Source organism: Solanum dulcamara, chromosome 8 (assembly GCF_947179165.1).
Source record: "Solanum dulcamara chromosome 8, daSolDulc1.2, whole genome shotgun sequence".
Lineage (NCBI taxonomy): Eukaryota > Viridiplantae > Streptophyta > Magnoliopsida > Solanales > Solanaceae > Solanum > Solanum dulcamara.
The window spans coordinates 73,445,236-73,465,019 of NC_077244.1; the positions used below are offsets into that span (position 1 = coordinate 73,445,236).

The 19,784-nt window shown below is 32.8% G+C and overlaps 2 protein-coding genes across 3 annotated transcripts; one reads left to right on the forward strand and one right to left on the reverse strand.

Moving 5' to 3' along the window:
* The first annotated feature begins 1,250 nt into the window (after window positions 1–1,250).
* On the forward strand, window positions 1,251–4,894 carry LOC129898685 (GDP-L-galactose phosphorylase 1-like). Its single transcript, XM_055973312.1, has 7 exons — window positions 1,251–1,975; window positions 2,087–2,196; window positions 2,352–2,411; window positions 3,229–3,471; window positions 3,563–3,748; window positions 3,881–4,129; window positions 4,282–4,894. Exons 1-7 carry the CDS (start codon window positions 1,852–1,854, stop codon window positions 4,621–4,623), a joined length of 1,314 nt encoding a protein of 437 aa, XP_055829287.1. The 5' UTR covers window positions 1,251–1,851; the 3' UTR covers window positions 4,624–4,894.
* Window positions 4,895–6,485: 1,591 nt separating this feature from the next.
* Window positions 6,486–14,786, reverse strand: LOC129899190 (lysine--tRNA ligase, cytoplasmic). Of its 2 annotated transcripts, none has more exons than XM_055974045.1 (16): window positions 14,488–14,786; window positions 13,722–13,890; window positions 13,543–13,636; window positions 13,371–13,456; window positions 11,432–11,541; window positions 11,296–11,358; window positions 11,043–11,168; window positions 10,668–10,950; window positions 10,464–10,560; window positions 10,230–10,386; window positions 9,302–9,445; window positions 9,144–9,212; window positions 8,891–9,034; window positions 8,476–8,531; window positions 6,889–6,957; window positions 6,486–6,733 (listed from the first exon to the last, which is right to left on the reverse strand). In XM_055974045.1, exons 1-15 carry the CDS (start codon window positions 14,593–14,595, stop codon window positions 6,894–6,896), a joined length of 1,770 nt encoding a protein of 589 aa, XP_055830020.1. In that variant the 5' UTR covers window positions 14,596–14,786; the 3' UTR covers window positions 6,486–6,733; window positions 6,889–6,893. The 2 variants fall into 2 exon arrangements, with proteins under 2 accessions (XP_055830020.1, XP_055830019.1); XM_055974044.1 differs by having other exon boundaries at window positions 6,487–6,733; window positions 6,902–6,957.
* Between the last annotated feature and the right edge of the window lie 4,998 nt (window positions 14,787–19,784).

A 19,784-nucleotide genomic window follows, 5' to 3' on the forward strand; every position in this document is an offset into this window, starting at 1 on the left:
AGGAGCAAAGTCGGGAAACGGACTGTGGCGTTTAGATATTAATGAACTTTCTAGAAGAGTTATTTATCATAGTGGTACTCTTACCAATTTATTAACAATTAATAAACTCATACCATGAGAATTAGTAATATGTTTGAGAGAAATTTGTACAAGAAGCTACAAGTACACTTCTTGATAAAGGAGTTCGGAAACAAACAACGAGGGGCAATTATAATAATATTTACACGTCACATTTTGATATAATTATTCATGACAGTCATCAATTATTGTGAATTCTTCACTTTTATTATATCGATATAAAAATAAATTAGCTCGTAAAATAGCAATCAAACTTTTTGTAAGATAGAAAAGTTTACACGCAACATATCCTTACCACCATTATATGACATCAATTTTAATCGAAAGTTGCAATTTCTATTTTAGGGAAATTTCTCTTTAATCTCCGAACAATGTTTAGAGAAAGTGGTCATATTTTTCCAGATCCAAACAATTTTATTAGTACAATGCATTTGGGTCATTGGAAGCTATCAATTAGATATGTAAGATGCAATTTATAATCTTTTTGAGCACCTTAATAAATAAATCTTTTTGATCACGTGCAGAATGAAGTCCTCTATGCAACCTTGACATTAATTCAGTAGAAAAAGTTGTGCAACCTTTTCTCATTTAGTTTGAACCATTCGAAACAAAAAAAAAATGAATTATCAATTTGAACCACCCAAAATAAAAGAAAAAATAGAGCAGAAAATAACTTGCGATCGATGTTTAATTTATTAAAAAGTATTCAAAATAAAAAGAGGACCGCAAAAAATAATATAATATCATTGTTTGCATATCTCCAAATTTGGGACCAAATACATTGGCATAGTCAGGACCCACTAGTATTTCAACTTCTACCCATTAACAAACCACAACCACAATTCCTAGCTACTTGAAATTATGGAAAATTGTAATACTATACATGGAAAGTATTTTGAGCTATCAGACGTTTTTTGTTTATCAACAGTTAATTTTGATCTACACCCTCTTATTAAAAAAATTATATAATAATACATAGTAAATATTACCTTCTTTCGTCTTATATTAATTTTTTAATTTTACTATATTTATTATTTTATAAAATTAGTCATAATATTAAATCTTAAAAATTCGTTTTGAGTTTAAATTAAGAATCTATCGAATATAGGTTAGGGTCCTTGCTGTCTGCCTCGTAGCCCCGTTTTACATCTTCCACAGTATCGGTTCACTCAGTAGTGAGCAGCGCCATTATCCATTGGCAAACCCAGAGCCACAATTTTCCAATCTCTCATTATCCCTTTTCCCATTTTATATAAATACCCATATCTACCTTCTCCTTTTCCCTTATCATCAACAACCACCACCACCAAATTTCTCTTCTTTTTTCTCCCATAGTAGCAATCTATCAAGAAAACCAGAGGCCCCATTACAACAATCATAGAATTTTAGTTTTGGGGGGACTGAAATTTTGAAGTAATTGTAGTTTTGAGGGTAAAATCCCAGGTTAACAAGTTGTAGACATCACGGCTATACACAAAGTAAACCGCCGACCACTTTTACATGTTCCGACAGTACGACGGAAGGGTTGTGTAACAGCCACTAACCCTGCGCCGCACGGAGGACGTGGCGCTTTGCCCTCTGAAGGTGGTAGTCCTTCCGACCTCCTCTTCCTTGCCGGCGGCGGTTCTTTCTTCTCCATCTCCTACTAGATATAGTTATACTTACCGTACATCTCTAGATTATTCCGTACAGTTTCCCCCCCAATTATATTCTAAGCAATTAAGGTTATAATATCTAGTATTCTCTTGATTAATCGAAGTAAAAGAACTAAAAATGATGCTCAAGATTAAGAGGGTTCCTACACTTGTCTCTAACTTCCAAAAGGATGATGTTGATGAAATTGGTGCTCGTGGTGCTGGCTGTGGCCGGAATTGCCTCAGAAACTGCTGCCTTCCAGGTACTTTATACGCCGAGATTGAGTTTGTTTGTAATTGGGTTTTGGGGCTTTAATCTATTAGTTGATTTAGCAGAATATTGATTTTGTTGTTATGTGTTTGGATTGTTGAAGGTTCAAAGCTGCCGCTGTATGGTTTCAAAAATTTGAGCCACGGCAAATCTGTTGCCGATGAAACAAAGGAACCTCCGGTTGACTTCCTGGAATCCCTTCTTCTTGGGGAAGTAAGTTCGAAGCTTCTTTATTTGATTACTATTCATCCGAACATTAAAAATAGGGAAATCAAGATATATTTGGTTACTATTTTGTTATTTTAAATTTGCCAAGTTTTAAATATTTTGATTTGATCACTCACCTTTTGGTCAATTTTGATGTGCAGTGGGAAGATCGTCAGCAGAAAGGCCTCTTTCGCTATGATGTCACTGCTTGCGAAACCAAGGTATTTTCTTGCTTTACTCTTTTGTCTTTTGATTAGTGTAATTGATAAGTTCTCTTTTAGTATTAGTTGATGCCTACACGTTCTTCTTTAGTTATTACCAGTTTGATAGACTTGCTTTAGAAAGGCTGGCTTGACAAAATCTATCTAGGGGACTATTTGAAGTTATTACTACTAGTTGTTCGAAAGATAATAATCTCTCCATCTATGTTTACTTGTTCATGTTTGAATTGACACATCCCTTACGAAGCAATAAATAAAATGGTAATTTTATTATATTAAGTCTTAATTATCAAGTCATCTAAATGTTGGGAAATGAATAGTACTTAAAGTAAAATAGGTATAAAATGGTATATTATTTGTTGATTTGTTCAACTCGACAAGTAAAAGTGAACATCTATTTTTAGTATAGTTGACAAGCTAACATGGTCGGAGGGAGTATTATAATAACAGGAAGTGAATAGGGAAATTTTGAAATGATAGAAGGTCATGTAATTCTGGAAATTCAGGTAATGAATTAAGGAGGTTAACATGGTTATTGTTTATGAGCTGCTAGTGTTATAAAGTGTTGAACCATTCTCATGTTTATAGACTAAGGTTAAGGAAGATGTAATCATTTATGTCTTATTATAACATAGTAAATTGTTCACAAGTAGTGTTGAAAATTGAACTAGTTTTTTTGTCGGTTTGTGGAAAATTGGAAATGAGTGTTGTGATATTGCTCAGCACTTGCTTTCAAGTTGTTGCTTCAGAAGCTTACTGATTCAAAGGACACTTCATTTGTGGACCGACAATTTAATTTGAAAATAAATGGTTATAGGTGATTCCTGGAGAATATGGTTTCGTTGCTCAATTGAATGAGGGAAGGCACCTCAAGAAGAGGCCAACTGAATTTCGAGTTGATAAGGTGCTGCAGCCTTTTGATGGAAGCAAGTTCAACTTCACTAAGGTTGGACAGGAAGAGTTGCTCTTTCAGTTTGAAGCAAGTGAGGAAGATGAAGTCCAGCTCTACCCAGATGCGCCCATTGATCCTGAGAAATCTCCAAGTGTCGTTGCCATCAATGTATGTTCTTATCTAGTTTTGCACATATTTTGGACCTGTTTTGGTAAGTAGAACCAGTGATTAATGAGTATATTGGTTCTCAATACAACAGGTCAGTCCCATTGAGTACGGACACGTGCTTTTGATCCCTAAGGTCCTTGAATGCCTTCCCCAGAGGATCGACAGGGAAAGCTTCTTGCTTGCTCTGCACATGGCTGCCGAAGCAGCAAACCCATACTTCCGATTGGGTTACAACAGCTTGGGTGCATTTGCTACCATCAACCATCTTCACTTCCAGGTAGAGTATACAACATTTACCATAATCGACATGGTTTTTGAATTATCAGTTCTATTTGTTTGCTCTAGTGCTGACTGCTGAGAGCTTCATGACGAAGAAGGAACTCAATTTCATTGTTGTTGCTCTCTTCAGGCTTATTTCTTGGCTGTGCAATTCCCCATTGAGAAGGCCCCAACTCAGAAGATAACCGTCACTGATGCTGGAGTGAAGATATCGGAGATGCTGAATTACCCAGTTCGAGGTCTCGTCTTTGAGGGTGGAAATACTTTGGAGGATTTGGGCAATGTTGTCTCAGATTCTTGCATTTGCCTGCAAGAGAACAACATCCCTTACAATGTCCTAATCTCCGATTCAGGAAAAAGGATATTCCTTCTCCCACAGGTATAACTCTTGCAACCACATTCTTACAACTACTGTGGGATTCCTTAATTAGTTTAACAGTTCCCAACTATCTGTATGTTCTTTTCTCTGCTGCTTTTAGAGATTAATCGATCATTATTCTAACTTATATGTATTTTGGTGGATTGGAACAGTGCTATGCAGAGAAACAAGCTCTTGGAGAGGTCAGCCCTGAACTCCTCGACACCCAAGTCAATCCTGCTGTTTGGGAGATCAGTGGACACATGGTCTTAAAGAGGAAGGAGGATTACGAGGGTGCAACTGAGGCAAATGCTTGGAGGCTTCTTGCTGAGGTCTCACTTGCTGAAGTGAGGTTCCAAGAAGTGACTGCTCTCATCTTTGAAGACATTGGTCTGAGTGTTGAAGAGAATAAGGATGTCATTGTTGGTTCTCCTGATGATCTAGATGTCACACCTCCTCAGCCCATGGAGGAGATTGATGGCCTCAATACCCATGCTACCATGGTTCCCGCCTAGGGCTTTCACGGCCGAGCTCTGATGTTCGTCGGGTCTTATAATTTCATGAATTTCTATCTATATCTGCCCTTGTGAAATATCACTAAATAAGGCAAAACCATGTTCAATGTATTGATGAATTTGGTCTGTTCCTCTTGTGGTGTTTTATTGCTTTATGGTATAGCCATTTCCTATGTTTATGTATTGTGGGGGTTGGTGTGTGAAATGACCTTGGGTACTATGTATGCTGTTTGTAATTAAGACGATACTAATGGAAGTTGGATTTCCTCTATTTATTGTCAAACTTTGTGCTTTTGATATATAATTGCTTCCACTTGATTGATGATAGTGCGTTTGTATATGTATTTGAGCAGCAAGTACAATTATCACTTTCATATGTAAGGCTACAAAAGTACATAGTACTTTGACCATAAATGTATTCAATTTTCTTTATAACAATTTTCCATGAAAAGGTTTTTTAAATCATTTTATTGTACAGTTAATCTAATATAATTTATTTCTATTATGCCAAACTACTTTATATGAAAAAAACCACTGCAAGCATGTTAAAGTTACGCTAAGAGCATGTTTGGAAAGCCAAAATGTAATTAAAATTTGGTGTAAATACATTTTTTGGCATGTTTGGTAGATCAAATAATTATTTAGTAAGAGAAAAATTGAGTGTAATTGAAGTGGAGTAATTACACTTTTCAATTCCCAAGGAAGGGCAAAGAATTCTTCTTTTATTTATATTTATATTTTTTCATTTTAATTTATTTTTTATTTCTACTATTTTTTTTTTAAAAAAATGTTTTATTATTCTAATATATTTTCTAAATAAATATTTTTTATTTTTTTAATTATATTTCATTTCATTCTCATTCTCAACCTTTGCTTTTTCATTCCATGCAATTTTTCATAATATTTATTTATTTATTATTTTATTTCTTTTTAAAAATAATTTTTTTACTATATTCTAATTTTTAAAATCATATTTATATACGTTGTGTTAAAATTTGATATAATAGAATTATGTTAAATTTTTTATTTTGAATTTAGGATTTATGTCATATTTTCAATTTCATTTGTTTTAGCACTATTGAATTGACATTTCACGTTGCAAAACATTTATTTTTTAGTTAAACTTGATAAATTATTTTTTGTTAAATGTCTTAATAATTTTATGACATTATATTTATAACATTAATATTTATGTCAAACATACATATCATGATGTTCATAAAAATCTTATAATTTTAGTTTATTTGATTAAATTATTTAAAATATACCAATTTAAAAAATATAAATAATTTTTTTTATAATATTAGTTAAGAACATATGTTTATTAATAATTAACATTTAATTTTATATCATTTATAAAGATCCTTATTTGTCTAATATAAATTTTAAATTTAGAAAATTAACTTTTATTTCTTAAAAATTTAATTTAACCTTGTAAAGAATAGTTAAGAACATATGTTTTTTAATTAAAATTTAATTTAATATCATTTACAAAGATCCTTATTTGTCTAATATAAATTTTAAATTTAGAAAATTAACTTTTATTTTTTAAAATTTATATAACCTTGTAATTACACTTATGCAACCAAACAGAACAATTATAATTACACTAAAATTAAAGTGTGACAAACAAACAGATCATCGTAGTTACTAGACTATATAATTACTAGGCTAATAATTACTACCCTAATAATTACTCCAATTTCAATTACCAGATGGCTTTCCAAACAGACACTAAGTACAAAAAGAGCACGTGAACTAAAATCTCCACTGGCAGAGCAACTTAACTATCGTGCATTGGAAGAACAAACTGTAGACCAATAAGCTAATGTTCCCAAGGTTTGAATCATAAGCATGCAAATTTTTAATTAAAATCATATTAGTAGTCTAAAAGTATGTGACTGATACAACCATATTCATTGGATTATGAGTGAAGTTTCTGATAATAAAAAATTAAGGATAGCATTTTATCATAACTATCAATTACCATAAATTAAGTTGTCAAAAAGGTATCACAAAAAGCTGCTACTCCACGAGTAGCAGGAACTCAATGTCCAATATAACTATGATCTTCACTTCATTGTGAGGTCGGAAATCTGCTTTTCCACATCTGTAACAATGCACGAACAAGTTAGTAGGCATTGCTCCCCCCAAGACGAACATCAATGAAACTAGGATATGTCTACATGCAAAGGCAAAAATGAAAATGCCCTTCCCGGGACTCGACAAGTAGAAGAAAATAAAAAGGAAGTCAGGCATATCTACCAGATTTATCTACCTTGCATTGTAAGTTCATCCTGAGGCTTGGCAGCTTCCTCCTGAGGTTTTTTATTGCTGGATGGAGAAAAGAAAACTCAATGAAAAGTGTGACGTATTTTCTAAAATAGCTGAATGGAAAAAGCACATGAAATCTGTCTCAAAATGCAAGAAGCTTCCTTGTGGAAGTTTTCATTTTTGCAGTATCTGTTTTTTAGACAGTAGAATGACGACAGAATATCCTTTTCCACAGGTGCAACAGACTTTAAAAACCCTGTGAAATCCATCTTAAGTTCCTGTATTTTCTACTTTCCACCAAGAATACCACGCAAACAGCAAGTTAACTTATAGGCTATGTCTTGAAAAAGCAACCCCTGCATCACACCACCTATTTAGTTCTTTCCTAATCATCCACTGTTATATAAGGAAATAAAGGTTTTTGTAGCTTAAATCGTGCCGCAAAGAAAAGCCTGGTACTTTGAACTGTGCACCACGGGCCCTCAGGAATTTCCCAGTTATTGGGAAAAAAAGGTTTTATAGGCTTTCTTCTACAGCTCTCATTTCATGCCAAGCAAGCACCCAGCCACAGTTCTGGGCATTGTCCAATTTATTCCATGTAAAAGACATAAAATTCCCCCACAAATCCCTTCCCATTTAACAATGCAACTCATGTAACACAATATCCTCAAGTTTCTTTTAAAACATGTGCTACTTCTCACAATTCAACTAGCAACGCAGCATCACTCATTTCTCTTATTAGTTCTCAATATTATTCCACTAAATAAAGATTCAACTTCACATAATGTGATTAAAAAAAATTATCTTTGAAAATTTTAAACACAGGTTTCACAGGCAGAAAAATCTTTAGCTAAAACATAACATCATAAATTAAATTTACAAGCAAATATATGTTTTTCCTATAGCTAAGGTAAAAACAAGATTAGCCCCACTCACAAACCCACCGGAGAAGAACCTTGTAAATTGTTTTCGAAAATATTCCTCAAAAGTAGGTCACACATGGCCACTGCTTAGTCCATATTCATTATCATGGATATTATTTACTATTTTATGATAGTGGTATCCAGGGCAGCTTTCATGCTCCTCGACTATTTCACCGAGGACATGCATATTTCCATCAGTACAAGTACAAAGTAACTCTTGGTGTCCAGCTAGCGTGTGCGCAGCTCAACTAATTATCTGCTATCTCCCAGCTCCTCCGACACGAATCCTACTCGTTGTGCAGTGGTCCGTTTCCCAGCTTCTCCCACTAGCACATGTACCGGGTAACTCTATCCATCAAGGTCTGGATAGATGAAAAAAAACACCTAGTGTTTTTTTGTCTCTGTAGGAAATTGAAGTTGAGACCTCATGGTTGTCGGCCCACTTCAATTTCTACTAGGCCACACCCATGGGTGCCAAGTACAAACTCTACCCACCAAGACTAGAGATATTGATTTGAAGACCAATCAGTTCGCTAGTTTTTCCCCTTTTTTGGGACAGCTAAATCAGTCAGCTAGCTGTCAGCACAATCCATCTAACAGCAAACACTAATGCCAGCATATATCATTCAAAGAAAAGAAAGGAGGAACTCTTTACCTTTCCTTGGAAGTAGGCTCATCCTGTGGCTTCATAGCTGGAAAGAGTAGAACTTCCTGTAGAAAAAATTATAACAAGGGACAGAAAAAAATATTTCAGTATCTAACACAAATGATACGAAACACTTTCTCAAAAAAAAAAAAAAAAGAAGTGACAAGAAAAGGAGAGTTCAGGAAAATGCTGAGACAACATGGATTAGTTTGCTCTGGCTTTAATGCCATGTTAAGAAAATAAATCTTGGCCCTAAAGTAACCTCAAAAAGTTATCTCATGAGGTGAGGATTGATGAAGATAATATAGGATTTAGGAAGACAACAGCCCATTGCCTCAGCCAATGTGGGATGCTCCAACATTCCCAAATAAATTGGAACTAAGTGGTCAATCTTCCTAACAAAGAATCAAGTGAAGGCACAAACCTTGATGTTTTGTGAATCTGTCAACAACATTGCAAGTCGGTCAATACCCAATCCCCAACCACCAGTAGGAGGCAACCCATATTCAAGAGCTGTGCAAAAGTTCTCATCCAGTGCCATAGCTTCATCATCGCCTGATTGACGGTCCTGAATTGACATTAATTATGCCGAAGTAAGTAGTTGCACATAATCGAGATGATACCACAAGATGAACACAAACAACCACCAAGTCAGGATGCACACTTCGCACAGATACCTTGAGTTGATCAGCAAAGCGCTGGCGTTGGACAACAGGGTCATTCAACTCAGTGTATGCATTACAAAGCTGTCAAGTTATTTAACAGAGAAGAAACACATTACAACTTGTATTGGGAGTGGTAAAATACAGTTTGAAAGACTTGACAGAATACATACTTCATGTTTGTTTATAAACAGTTCAAAACGTTCTGTCAGGCCTGGTTTCGATCTGTGCCACTTTGCCAAAGGACTCATTATCTCTGGATGGTTGATAATGAAAGTAGGATTAACACATGTCTCCTCCAGAAAGTGCCCCACAAGCTAAATTCACAAAAAATGAAGAAAGAATTAGTACCAACGTCATAAAGCTGCTTAGGCAAAAAATTGGTAACAATAGCACCAATAGTGTCAAAAGAATGAGAACACGTGACTCCTGTAAATACATGTTTTTTGAAAAGGTATCACCAATAAATACAAAAATGGGACATAACATTAAATGATTGATAATGTTACATGCCGAAAAGCAGACATACAGCAAACTGATTCACACATTTCTCAAAGTTACATGCCAAACAGCAGACATACAGTAATTGATTCAAAACCAATTTAACAATGAGGCTCCATATCATATTTAACAATCCGTGATAACATTTACTGCCAATAACGCATATTGCAGGTCAAATGCCACAGAAACTACAGTATTTCACACTAATATAGCTCTAAAACAATAGCACCCTTTTCACCTCTATTTCTTTCCTCTAAAATATGATAGGTTTTTTCCTCTTTATTTTCTAACATTTGCCTCTATTTTTTCACACACCCTTCTCTTCCTTTACAGTAGGCTTTTGCTGCCTCATGTAGGGACACTCATGGAGAAAACAGAAGTGGATGTCCACATCCGTTAGAGCCCCTTTCCTTCATTCTTCTCAACACAAAGCCCAGAAACTGAAAAAGATTCTCAAGCTGTCAAACATTACAATATCACACTAGAGAGAAGTACTACACGACAAAACAAAAGAAAAGGGGACCAGCAGTGAAAAGCGAGCCTCTAGATTGCATATGTAAAAATTGGCTATCGGGAAGAGATCGGAGAGAAAAAATTTACTTTATCAAGTAATCTAGCAGTTGTTTGAGGTGGAGGACATCTGATCTCAAACTTTGCACAAGCATCTATGAGATATTTGTTGGTTTCATCACTTGATAGATCCTTGGGTATATTCAAGTTTGCAATCTTCTCCAATTCCTCTACCATATCAATCCTTCTGCAGAACCAACAGCAAAAGTATCTTAGTGCTTGTAAACAAAATCAAAACATGACATACCCGTAGAGCTCCCAAACCTGAATGGAGGAGTGAAGTCAATCTCAATTGGGTCACTCTCCAGCCCCTTCGCATGATACTTGATTATATAGCCGCCTGTAAGTTCCTTCACCATCCCTGTTCATGTATAGTCAGTAAGATATAAATAAAAGAATAAATATCATGAAAAGATTATACATAGGCTTCCCCTACAACATTTGGATCCCAATCTTTAGGTTACTTACCACTTAGCATTTTTTCAGTTAGATCCATCAAGTCATTGTAATCTGCATATGCCATATAAAACTCGCAAGTGGTGAATTCAGGATTGTGCGTCAAGTCAATTCCCTCGTTTCTGAATTGTTTCCCAATCTCATAGACACGATCCAATCCACCAACCACTAGCTCTTTAAGATATAGTTCAGGAGCAATACGCATGAAAAGCCTCATATTCAAATCATTGTGGTGGGTCACAAATGGACGTGCAGCTGCCCCACCAGCAATCATGTTCATCATGGGGGTCTCTACCTGTTACAAATACAATTATACTAGTTTATTCAAGCCAAAATCATAATCGCAAATTAACAAAGGTAAAGTAAAACAGTTTCATAAACACCAACCTCTAGGAAGTCACGATTATCAAGAAAGCTCCGAATAAAAGTTATGATCTTTGCACGGGTCTTAAATATGTGCCGGACCTCTAAGTTCAGCATCAAATCCAAATAACGCTGTCTATATCGTGTTTCCTAGACATAAAGAAGAAATGAACCACATGATCAAGTCAGAGGCATAAAATCTTTTAAAGGAAGTAGGATGAAAGCAAGGTACTTGAAAGAAAAAAAAATTCTGAAAAATTTGAGAGGCATAAGATACCTGATCCTTTAACACATATGTATCTGGATTGCGGCCACTTCCGGGGACCCATGCTTCAGGATTCTGCAGCACAATTAGATATAGTTCAATTACACTGGGACCAGCTTAGACACAATGCAAAACAAAATTCGCTAACCTTAGCTGTCTCTGTCTGTGCACCTTTCTGCCGTGGCATCATATGAAGACAGTGAGATAACACTACGAATGATTTGGGAAAAATACTCAGCTCTCCCCTTTTACTCTTACCTGATGAATGAGGTAGGAAGAGTTAGAAATATGTTACGAAACCAAAACATCATTATTATCATCTCATGAGATCTTTTTGCATAAACTACACCATGTCAATAAAGATATTCACCCTGGATATTGCAGAGCAGACAATATTTGAAGTAAGAGACTATGGCAAAACCCAGAAACAAAAATGCACAGTAGGGGTGTGCAAAAACCGAACCGAAAAAAGTGTCATTGGTTTATTGCTATTAGGTTAACGTTTATTTAATGATTTCGTAAAAAATAATTATTGGGTTATCGGTTCGGTATTGGTTTTATAATATTGAGTTATTGGGTGAACCGATAACCCATTAAGATTATAATAGTTTACTAATTTAATTTTTAGTTTTTTACTAATACACAAATATCAAATAAAAAATATTAATATAAATATACAATCAGTTAATCACTATATAATACTATTTAGTATTTAGTATTTTAGTATTTACCCTTTAGGCTTTGCCGCTTTAGGTTCAGTGGCGATTTGCAAGTTGCTAAAACGTCGGCTCCAGGATTCGTATGTTTGTTTTAAAAGTTTTTCTAATTGGTTAAACCGAACCGTTAAAGACCAAAAATCGATAAGCCGAAAACCGATAACAAATATCTTATTGGTTTAGTTATCGGTTTAGCATATTTAGAAACTGAAAACCGATAAACCGAACCTATATTACTTAAAATCGAACCGACCAATACACACCCCTAATGCACAGACTCAAGAAAATGTTTTATATTCAACATGAATACCATTGCCCATTTAGGAGACAGCTTGACAAAGGTCAGCTAAGTTAATCATGGTCTAATAAAAGTAATGGGATATGTGTGTATTATTTTCTCTCATGTACCTACCAACTAAACCCCGTGTTTTCTTTTCTCCTTACAAATGCATGCATCTATTCTCTCAACGTCTGTTTTTACTGATTCACAAAATTTTACCATTCCTCTCCCTTACTATGAAAGCTTGAAACTTGTGTATTCTCTGTAAGTATGTCACTGCTCTATTTGTAGCCCATATTTTTCGAAAACTTTCAGCTTTATCAAATAATTCTCCAGATTATACTTTTTGAAAATCAAATATGAATAGACAATTAACTGTGTCTCGCCTCTAACAGGTTATCAACCTCCTCTTTCAAAAAAAAATAGAAATCATGGGGTCCGGAAAAAACAATGTTAATTAAATTTGAATTCAAATCAAAGCTTTAGAGTCGAGGACCAAGAAAAGATCTACTTAACCCACCCCCAACAAAAAGGAACCAAGCTATGATCTTCAGCTGTAGCAAGCGGCTACAACTGCATAGTCTAACTTGAGCCCCTACCAAGCAAGATAAATAGAGTGAAGGTCACATAATATTTTCATATTCACCAGTTCTACAACATTTTAATGCAACTTCTTCTAAAATGCTAATTGTGATAAATGATAACAACTTGACAGATTCATTAGCATCCATGCAGTAAGTGGTTAGAAGAGAAAAGGTCAGGTAAATGCAATTTACTGCTAGTAAAGACGGGAAAAATCAATTGTATCTTTCATTTAGATAGCTGAATAGCTTTTATGGTACTAAATATGACCATAACTTCACATGCAAATCATAATCATTCAATCTGCTTCAGTACACCAGTCCAATAAAATACATACATATTGTGTTTTCAGTTCATTTCTCCTATGTTAATTAATGGTGTTTAAGTACGTGATGGAGTGATGGTGAGAGTAACTTTTTCTCTTCTTACAGAACTTTTCTTTTACCACCAAGACACACTACCACAGATAACATCTGTCGCTAAACTAACAGGAAACAAGAATCCCACACCTGGACATCCAGTAATTCCAACAATATCTCCACGCTTCACACCAGAATGAAATTTAATAAAGTCCTCTTCATTCAACACAGAATCTCTGCACATATATCAGGACATAATACTTCTCAGTGAAAGAAGTTTCTACTACTCAGAAACAACAAAATGATAGAGTAATAGAACCACCTAGCACTTGTCATGACTTGAACTTTGGCACCTTCACCATGTAAATCATAGAAAAGCAGCTTTGCAGAAGAGGCACGTTTGTTCATTATCCTTCCTACAAAAAAAACAATTATTGATGCAAATTCATTTTTAAAAAAAAAAGGATCAAGAAAATAAGCTCAAAATGCTGTAACATTTACCAGCCAAGGACACTTCATCTTCAGAATGAACTCCACTCTCTAAAACTCCGTATTTCTTGACAAATTCAGGGATAGACAAATGGTTATCCCCTTGGAACTTGTGTGGATAAGGGTTCTGCCCATTTTCCTTCTCAGCTGCAAGTGCTTTCAGCCTATTTTCAAAGTATTGCTGCAACCCAAAATAAATGAACTTGAGAACTCCAAAATAAAGAAAAATATCCCAAAGATTTGATTTTATGCCAACTCTCTATCAGTCTATAACTTTAACATAATTGACAACTATCTACACTGGAAAAGTGTCTGTTTTACCTTATCATTCTTGTAAATTACACCCAAACACCCCAAATCATCTTAAATTACACCAAACGAAGAAATACAAAGTGGAAAGGAAGTCACCGTTGCATCCATTTCATCGTCAGCTGCAGAATAATTTTTTCTGATTTACCCTTACTTTCTGACTTCCCCATTACTAAGAAGAGAATACGATAGAGAGAAATATACGACCATATAAAAAAAAACAATGACGGCTATAGGGTTAGCCAGGTGAAGCCTTTGCCTTAATACCCCAAATATTTATACGGACAAATATACAAACTAACCTAAAACAAATTAATTTCATCCAAAGAAGAAATACAAAGGGGAAAATAGTCCTGCCCATTTATACGTGAAAATATCCCAAAATCTTTTGAGTTTTATCCCAGCTCTTTATCAATCCAATACTATACGTGATTGATTAATAGAAATAGAAAAGGCAAAAGGGAGTCACCGTTGGATCCATGTCATCATCGGCTGCAGAATTCTTCTGTGACTGAGAGCTTGGCTTTTTTTCTGGTTTCTGGGGCTGAGAGCTTGGCTTCTTTTCTGATTTCCCCATTGTTGACGGCGGCGACCGGCCGGAGCAGACAGGGATTATTTGATGCAAGTGTAACTGAAAAAAACAGAGGGAAGCTGAAAGAGAATTGGATGTGGAGGCTAGGGTTTTAGTGTATTTGAGCAATTAAGTTATTATCTTTTCACTAAGCACTTCTGACGAGAAAATGTCTCCCCTCTTTAAACTACAGGAGTAGTTTGCTACCTTAATTATACACTTAGTAAATAGTTGCTTAATTATATACTTATTGATTTTAATTTTTTAATATATTTAAAAACTTGTCAAATTTGATTTTTTATGTAAATAACTTAAGTTTTTATTAACAGAATTCATAACTTACTGAAACTAAAATTTTTACCCATTTTTTTAATTGTTACTTTTTAAAAAAATTATTTTCATAAAATAACCTTAAACTCAACGATTCAAAATAAAATTCACGAGAAAATAAAATATAAATCACAATTTTATTGTTAAAATGAAATATTATTGTTACTGATGATTTGAATATGCTAAGCTTTATAATAAAAAAGAAAAAAGATTACCCGTTGGGTGTGGGGGAGATTTATTTACATTTAATAAAAAATATTTTTTTGCAATGAGAATAAAATTAAAAGTTTTTTCCTCACATATTTTGATACCAAAGTTTGTACTCCAACAATGTTATTGAAGGAAATTTGTTTAATTTTTCAAAAGTTAAAATTTACAAAATAATAGATTTGCAATTATTATTTTTTTTGAAATAGATTGATTTTATTATTTTGTTCATTTTATATTACCTAACGAAATTTAGCAATAAAATCATTTTTTTTATTTTTCTTCTGTATGAAAAATAGAATTTAAAAAATATGCGCTAATTACGAATCGTCTAAAGAAGAAAACATATCATATTTACGTCATTAACAATAATTATATGTTTCATTTTATCTTCTATTAAATAAAATTAGGATCATTTTTCCTCGTTAATTTATTTTTGAATCGTTAAGGTTATTGTTCTTTTTATAAGAGTAATTTTTTAAAAAAAATAGTGAGGATAAAACAACTAAAAAAATGGGTTAAAGATTTAACTTCACAAAGAGTTCAATTAATATAAACCTAAGCTATTTGTATGTAAAAAAAGACAACAACCAAATCTGATAAATTTTTGAGCACTTAAAGAACTGAAATCAGTAATTGTATAGCTAAGGTGCTAAAATCGGTAAGTGTATAGTTAAGAGACCAAATCTGATGAGTTTTTGTATGATTAAAAGACTAAATTTGGTAAGTGTATAGTTAAGGGGAAATTTCGCAGATAACCATTATAATAAATCTAATTAGGCTCCTTAATTACAGTTTGTATAATTACGGGCTATAACTATAGTTTAAGTTGTCTCGTTTGCATAATTCGCGGATTTGTATAAATCGCGAGTGAGTTTGTATAATTCATAGGGTACGTTTGTATGATTGAGTTATTTTTGCATAAACTCAAAATAACGAATTTATACAAACACAAACATCTGAACTTTAAACAGTTATACAAATTATATTATACAAAATTACATTATACAAAAGTTATAAAAAAGGGCAGCCCGGTGCACTTAAGCTCCCGCTATGCGCAGGGTCCGGGGAAGGGCCCGACCACAAGGGTCTGTTGTACGCAGCCTTACCTTGCATTTCTGCCAGAGGCTGTTTCCAAGGCTTGAACCCGTGACCTCCTGGTCACATGGCAGCAACTTTACCAGTTACTCCAAAAGTTATGCAAATTTTAAATTATAAAAACGTGCGAATTATACAAATTTGAACTTTGATTAACGCAAAATATTAGTGGTGAATTGTAAATTAACTAAACTATATCTATGTTAACTAATTAACTAGTATATGTTTGTTTATTCGCATAATTTTTTTCAATAGATCATTTTATACCTGCTCCTGTAATTAAGGGACTACTCATGGCATTTTCTCCACTTTTGACATAGAGCCCGTTTGGATGGGCTTAAAAAAATAACTTTTATGTATGAAGTGCTGAAAGTTTTTTTTATAAATAAGCAGTTGAGTGTTTGGATAAAAGTGCTTAAATGAAGAAAATGATGTGAATTTTAGGGTTAAAAGAAAAAAAGGGTAGTTTGGAAATTTAGTTAAAATATAAGGAATATAAAAGTAATTTCCATGGTCAAAGAAAATGACTTTAAGCACTTAGAAAAAAAAAGTTAAGAATCCTAACTTTTCATTTTTGACTGACTTTAAGAACTTTATGGCTTAAAGTTAGCATCAGGCAAACAAGTTCAAAAGCTAAAAAGGGGCTTTAAGTTGGTTTATATATTACATTTTTAATTTATTTATATATTACAAAATTAATTTTAAAAATATTCTTATTTAAAATAAGTTAATTTGAAAAATAAAATTATAGCTTGTTTGGATGATTTATTTTTCATTATAACTTACTTTTGATATATAAAAAGTTATTTATTTTTTAAAAGCGGGGTGTTTGATCAATTTTTTGAAAAAAATAAGTGTTTACGGAGAGCAACAAAAGTTATTTTGTAAAAACTCAATAAAAAAAATCTAAAAACACTTTTTTTGTAAAAAAAATTTAAAGATTGATCAAACACAAATTATTGTTCAAAATTATTTTAAAAATTTATTGGTCAAACACAAATTGATTCTTGCCAAAAGTTATTTAAAAACAACACTTTTAAAATATTATAATTGCGGGTTCAAGTCCGTTAGTCCGATCTTCTACGTATGTTCTATTGTAAATTTTGAATCAAGAACTTTTTCTTAATTCTAAGATGTCAATCTAAAAAATTGTTATCAATTAAACGATCACATCTTTCAGCAGTGAGACTAGAGTAAAGTATAATTTTTCTTATTCTTACTTTATTATTCCATTCCAATGTGGCGACATGATTATTATTTTTTCAATTTAAATTTGATTCCAATTAAATTCAACTCACTTCTAATTACGTTCAACAATGAGTTGGAAAAATATTTTTATACATCATCAAGTCAGTAAATGGGGAAATTTTATGAATACTAGTTCAAGAAAAAATTATGGGGTGAGGTGAATAGTACTCACTTAAGCAATTATAAGGTCCTCAAATATAAATTTTTGATCCTTGCATTTCTAGCAACCAAATCGAATATTCTATCACCCTTTCAATTTTAGTATATCACTTATATATGCATAAATATCAAAATTTAGAAAAAAAATTTGTCAGATGAAATAGAAAATTGACAAGAAGTATAGAAAATAAAAGGAGAAATATATTCTCCATTACTATGAGATTGTGCAAATTATGAATCAAACAGTGATATAAAATTTGTCGATGAAGAATAATTGTGACCAGATTAAAATCAGAAGAAATTTCTATGTAAATTAGTAAAAGGGAGATAAGAGAAATTTCAAAAATAAATATGTGTCAAAAGTTGAGTGCTGAAAATAAATATATCAAATAAGCACAACAAGGAATGCATGTAACTATTTTTGAAGAGTACATGAGCGAATCAAACATTTTTTCGTAAATTAAACTAATACCAAAAAATAATTGATAGATTAATAAATCACGTTCAAGATAGAAATATCATAAATTTTGCCAAGTTCTATTAAAGTCTATTAGTGAATTAGGTGCCATCAATCGAATATCAGCAAATTCATGTGTAATTTAACTTTAATAAAATTTGACAGTGTTCAATTTTACACCTAGGATTGGTTTGGTACAAAAGATAAGGGATAACTAATTTCAAGATTAATTTTAGAATGAATTCATCTCATGTTTGATGATATAAAATTGCTGAATAATTTATTTGAGATTAATTATTTCAAGATTGTAGTGTTGTTTTTATCTCACATTAAAATCTTAAAATAATTAATTTCAAATAACTTGTTCCTCGACTAAAACGAGGACATGACCTTAGATAGGAGGGGGTGGAGGGTCCATATTAGGGTAGAAGGCTAGTAAATAGTCTCGTTATTCTTCCGTATTAGTAGGCGCATTAGCTCACTGTAATTTCTTGTGCTCTGACTTCTGGTATTATATTTCTATTACTTTTGGCACTTTGATTACTCTACTTTATCTATGTAACTTTCATTATTTGCGTTACTGGTTATTTGCTGTCCCATATTGCTTTGAACTTTTTAGCCTTATCTGACTTCCTTTTTATGCTTTTTTGAGCCGGGGGTCTCTCGAAAACAACTGTCCTACCTTGGTAGGAGTAAAGTTTGCGTACATTTTACCCCTAGACCCACGTTGTGGGATTTCACTGGATTGTTGTTCTTGTTGTTGTTCCTCAACCAAACGAGCCTCTATAGTCATGTATATCTAAAATACAAAGTAATAAACACGAAAATAATTAGTGACCAATTTTTTCCAAAAAATAACAAGAGAATATTTAATATTAAAAAATAAATAATCACATTCAATAATCAACTTGAATATAATTTTAATCTAGCAAAAATGATATCCGTCTATTCCTTCTTAAAGATTAAATTAAAAACATAACAAGTAAAATAACTAAATTCAATTCATTTGCAAAGAAAACAATATGTTAAAAGTACAATTTTACTAAAAATAAATTAATAACATGCGACATGTCCCTTCTTAGAAACAATTACTAAACCACCTTGGGAGAGGAACAAAATGCACGTTTGGCGGAGAATAGTTTTTAGAAAAAATTTGAAGATTCTTGGGAATTAGTATTTGTTCATATAATTTACTATTGGCAAAAATTATAAGTTATCAAGTTCTAAAAAAATTAGGGTGCCGTTTGGCCCAAATAATTTTTGAGAAAAACTTGAAAAAAATGTGGGAACTAGTGTTTGATCATATAATTTGTCATTATTTGGAAAAAATTCCAAGTTCCCAAGTTCTTGAAAAAACTAGAACTTGAGAATTTGAGAAATTTTAAAAAGTTAAAAATTACCCAAATTTTTATATTTTATAAAAACTCTCATCAATTATTAATTTTAATTAATATTTATCTACCAACTTACTTTATTAATGTGACCAACCAACTTAAGAGACTGTTCGTACAATGTGAAAATATTTTATAAAAGAATGGTTTGTTATTACCTCCTCCGAAAAATAATAATTGAGTGACAAGATTGAAAAAATGAACAATTTATTTTTAATTCGATTAATGTGTTGCTCTTGCCATATTATTATTTTGTTGTTGTTGATTGTTACCAATTATGTTATAATTTTTTTTTTTAAAAGGAA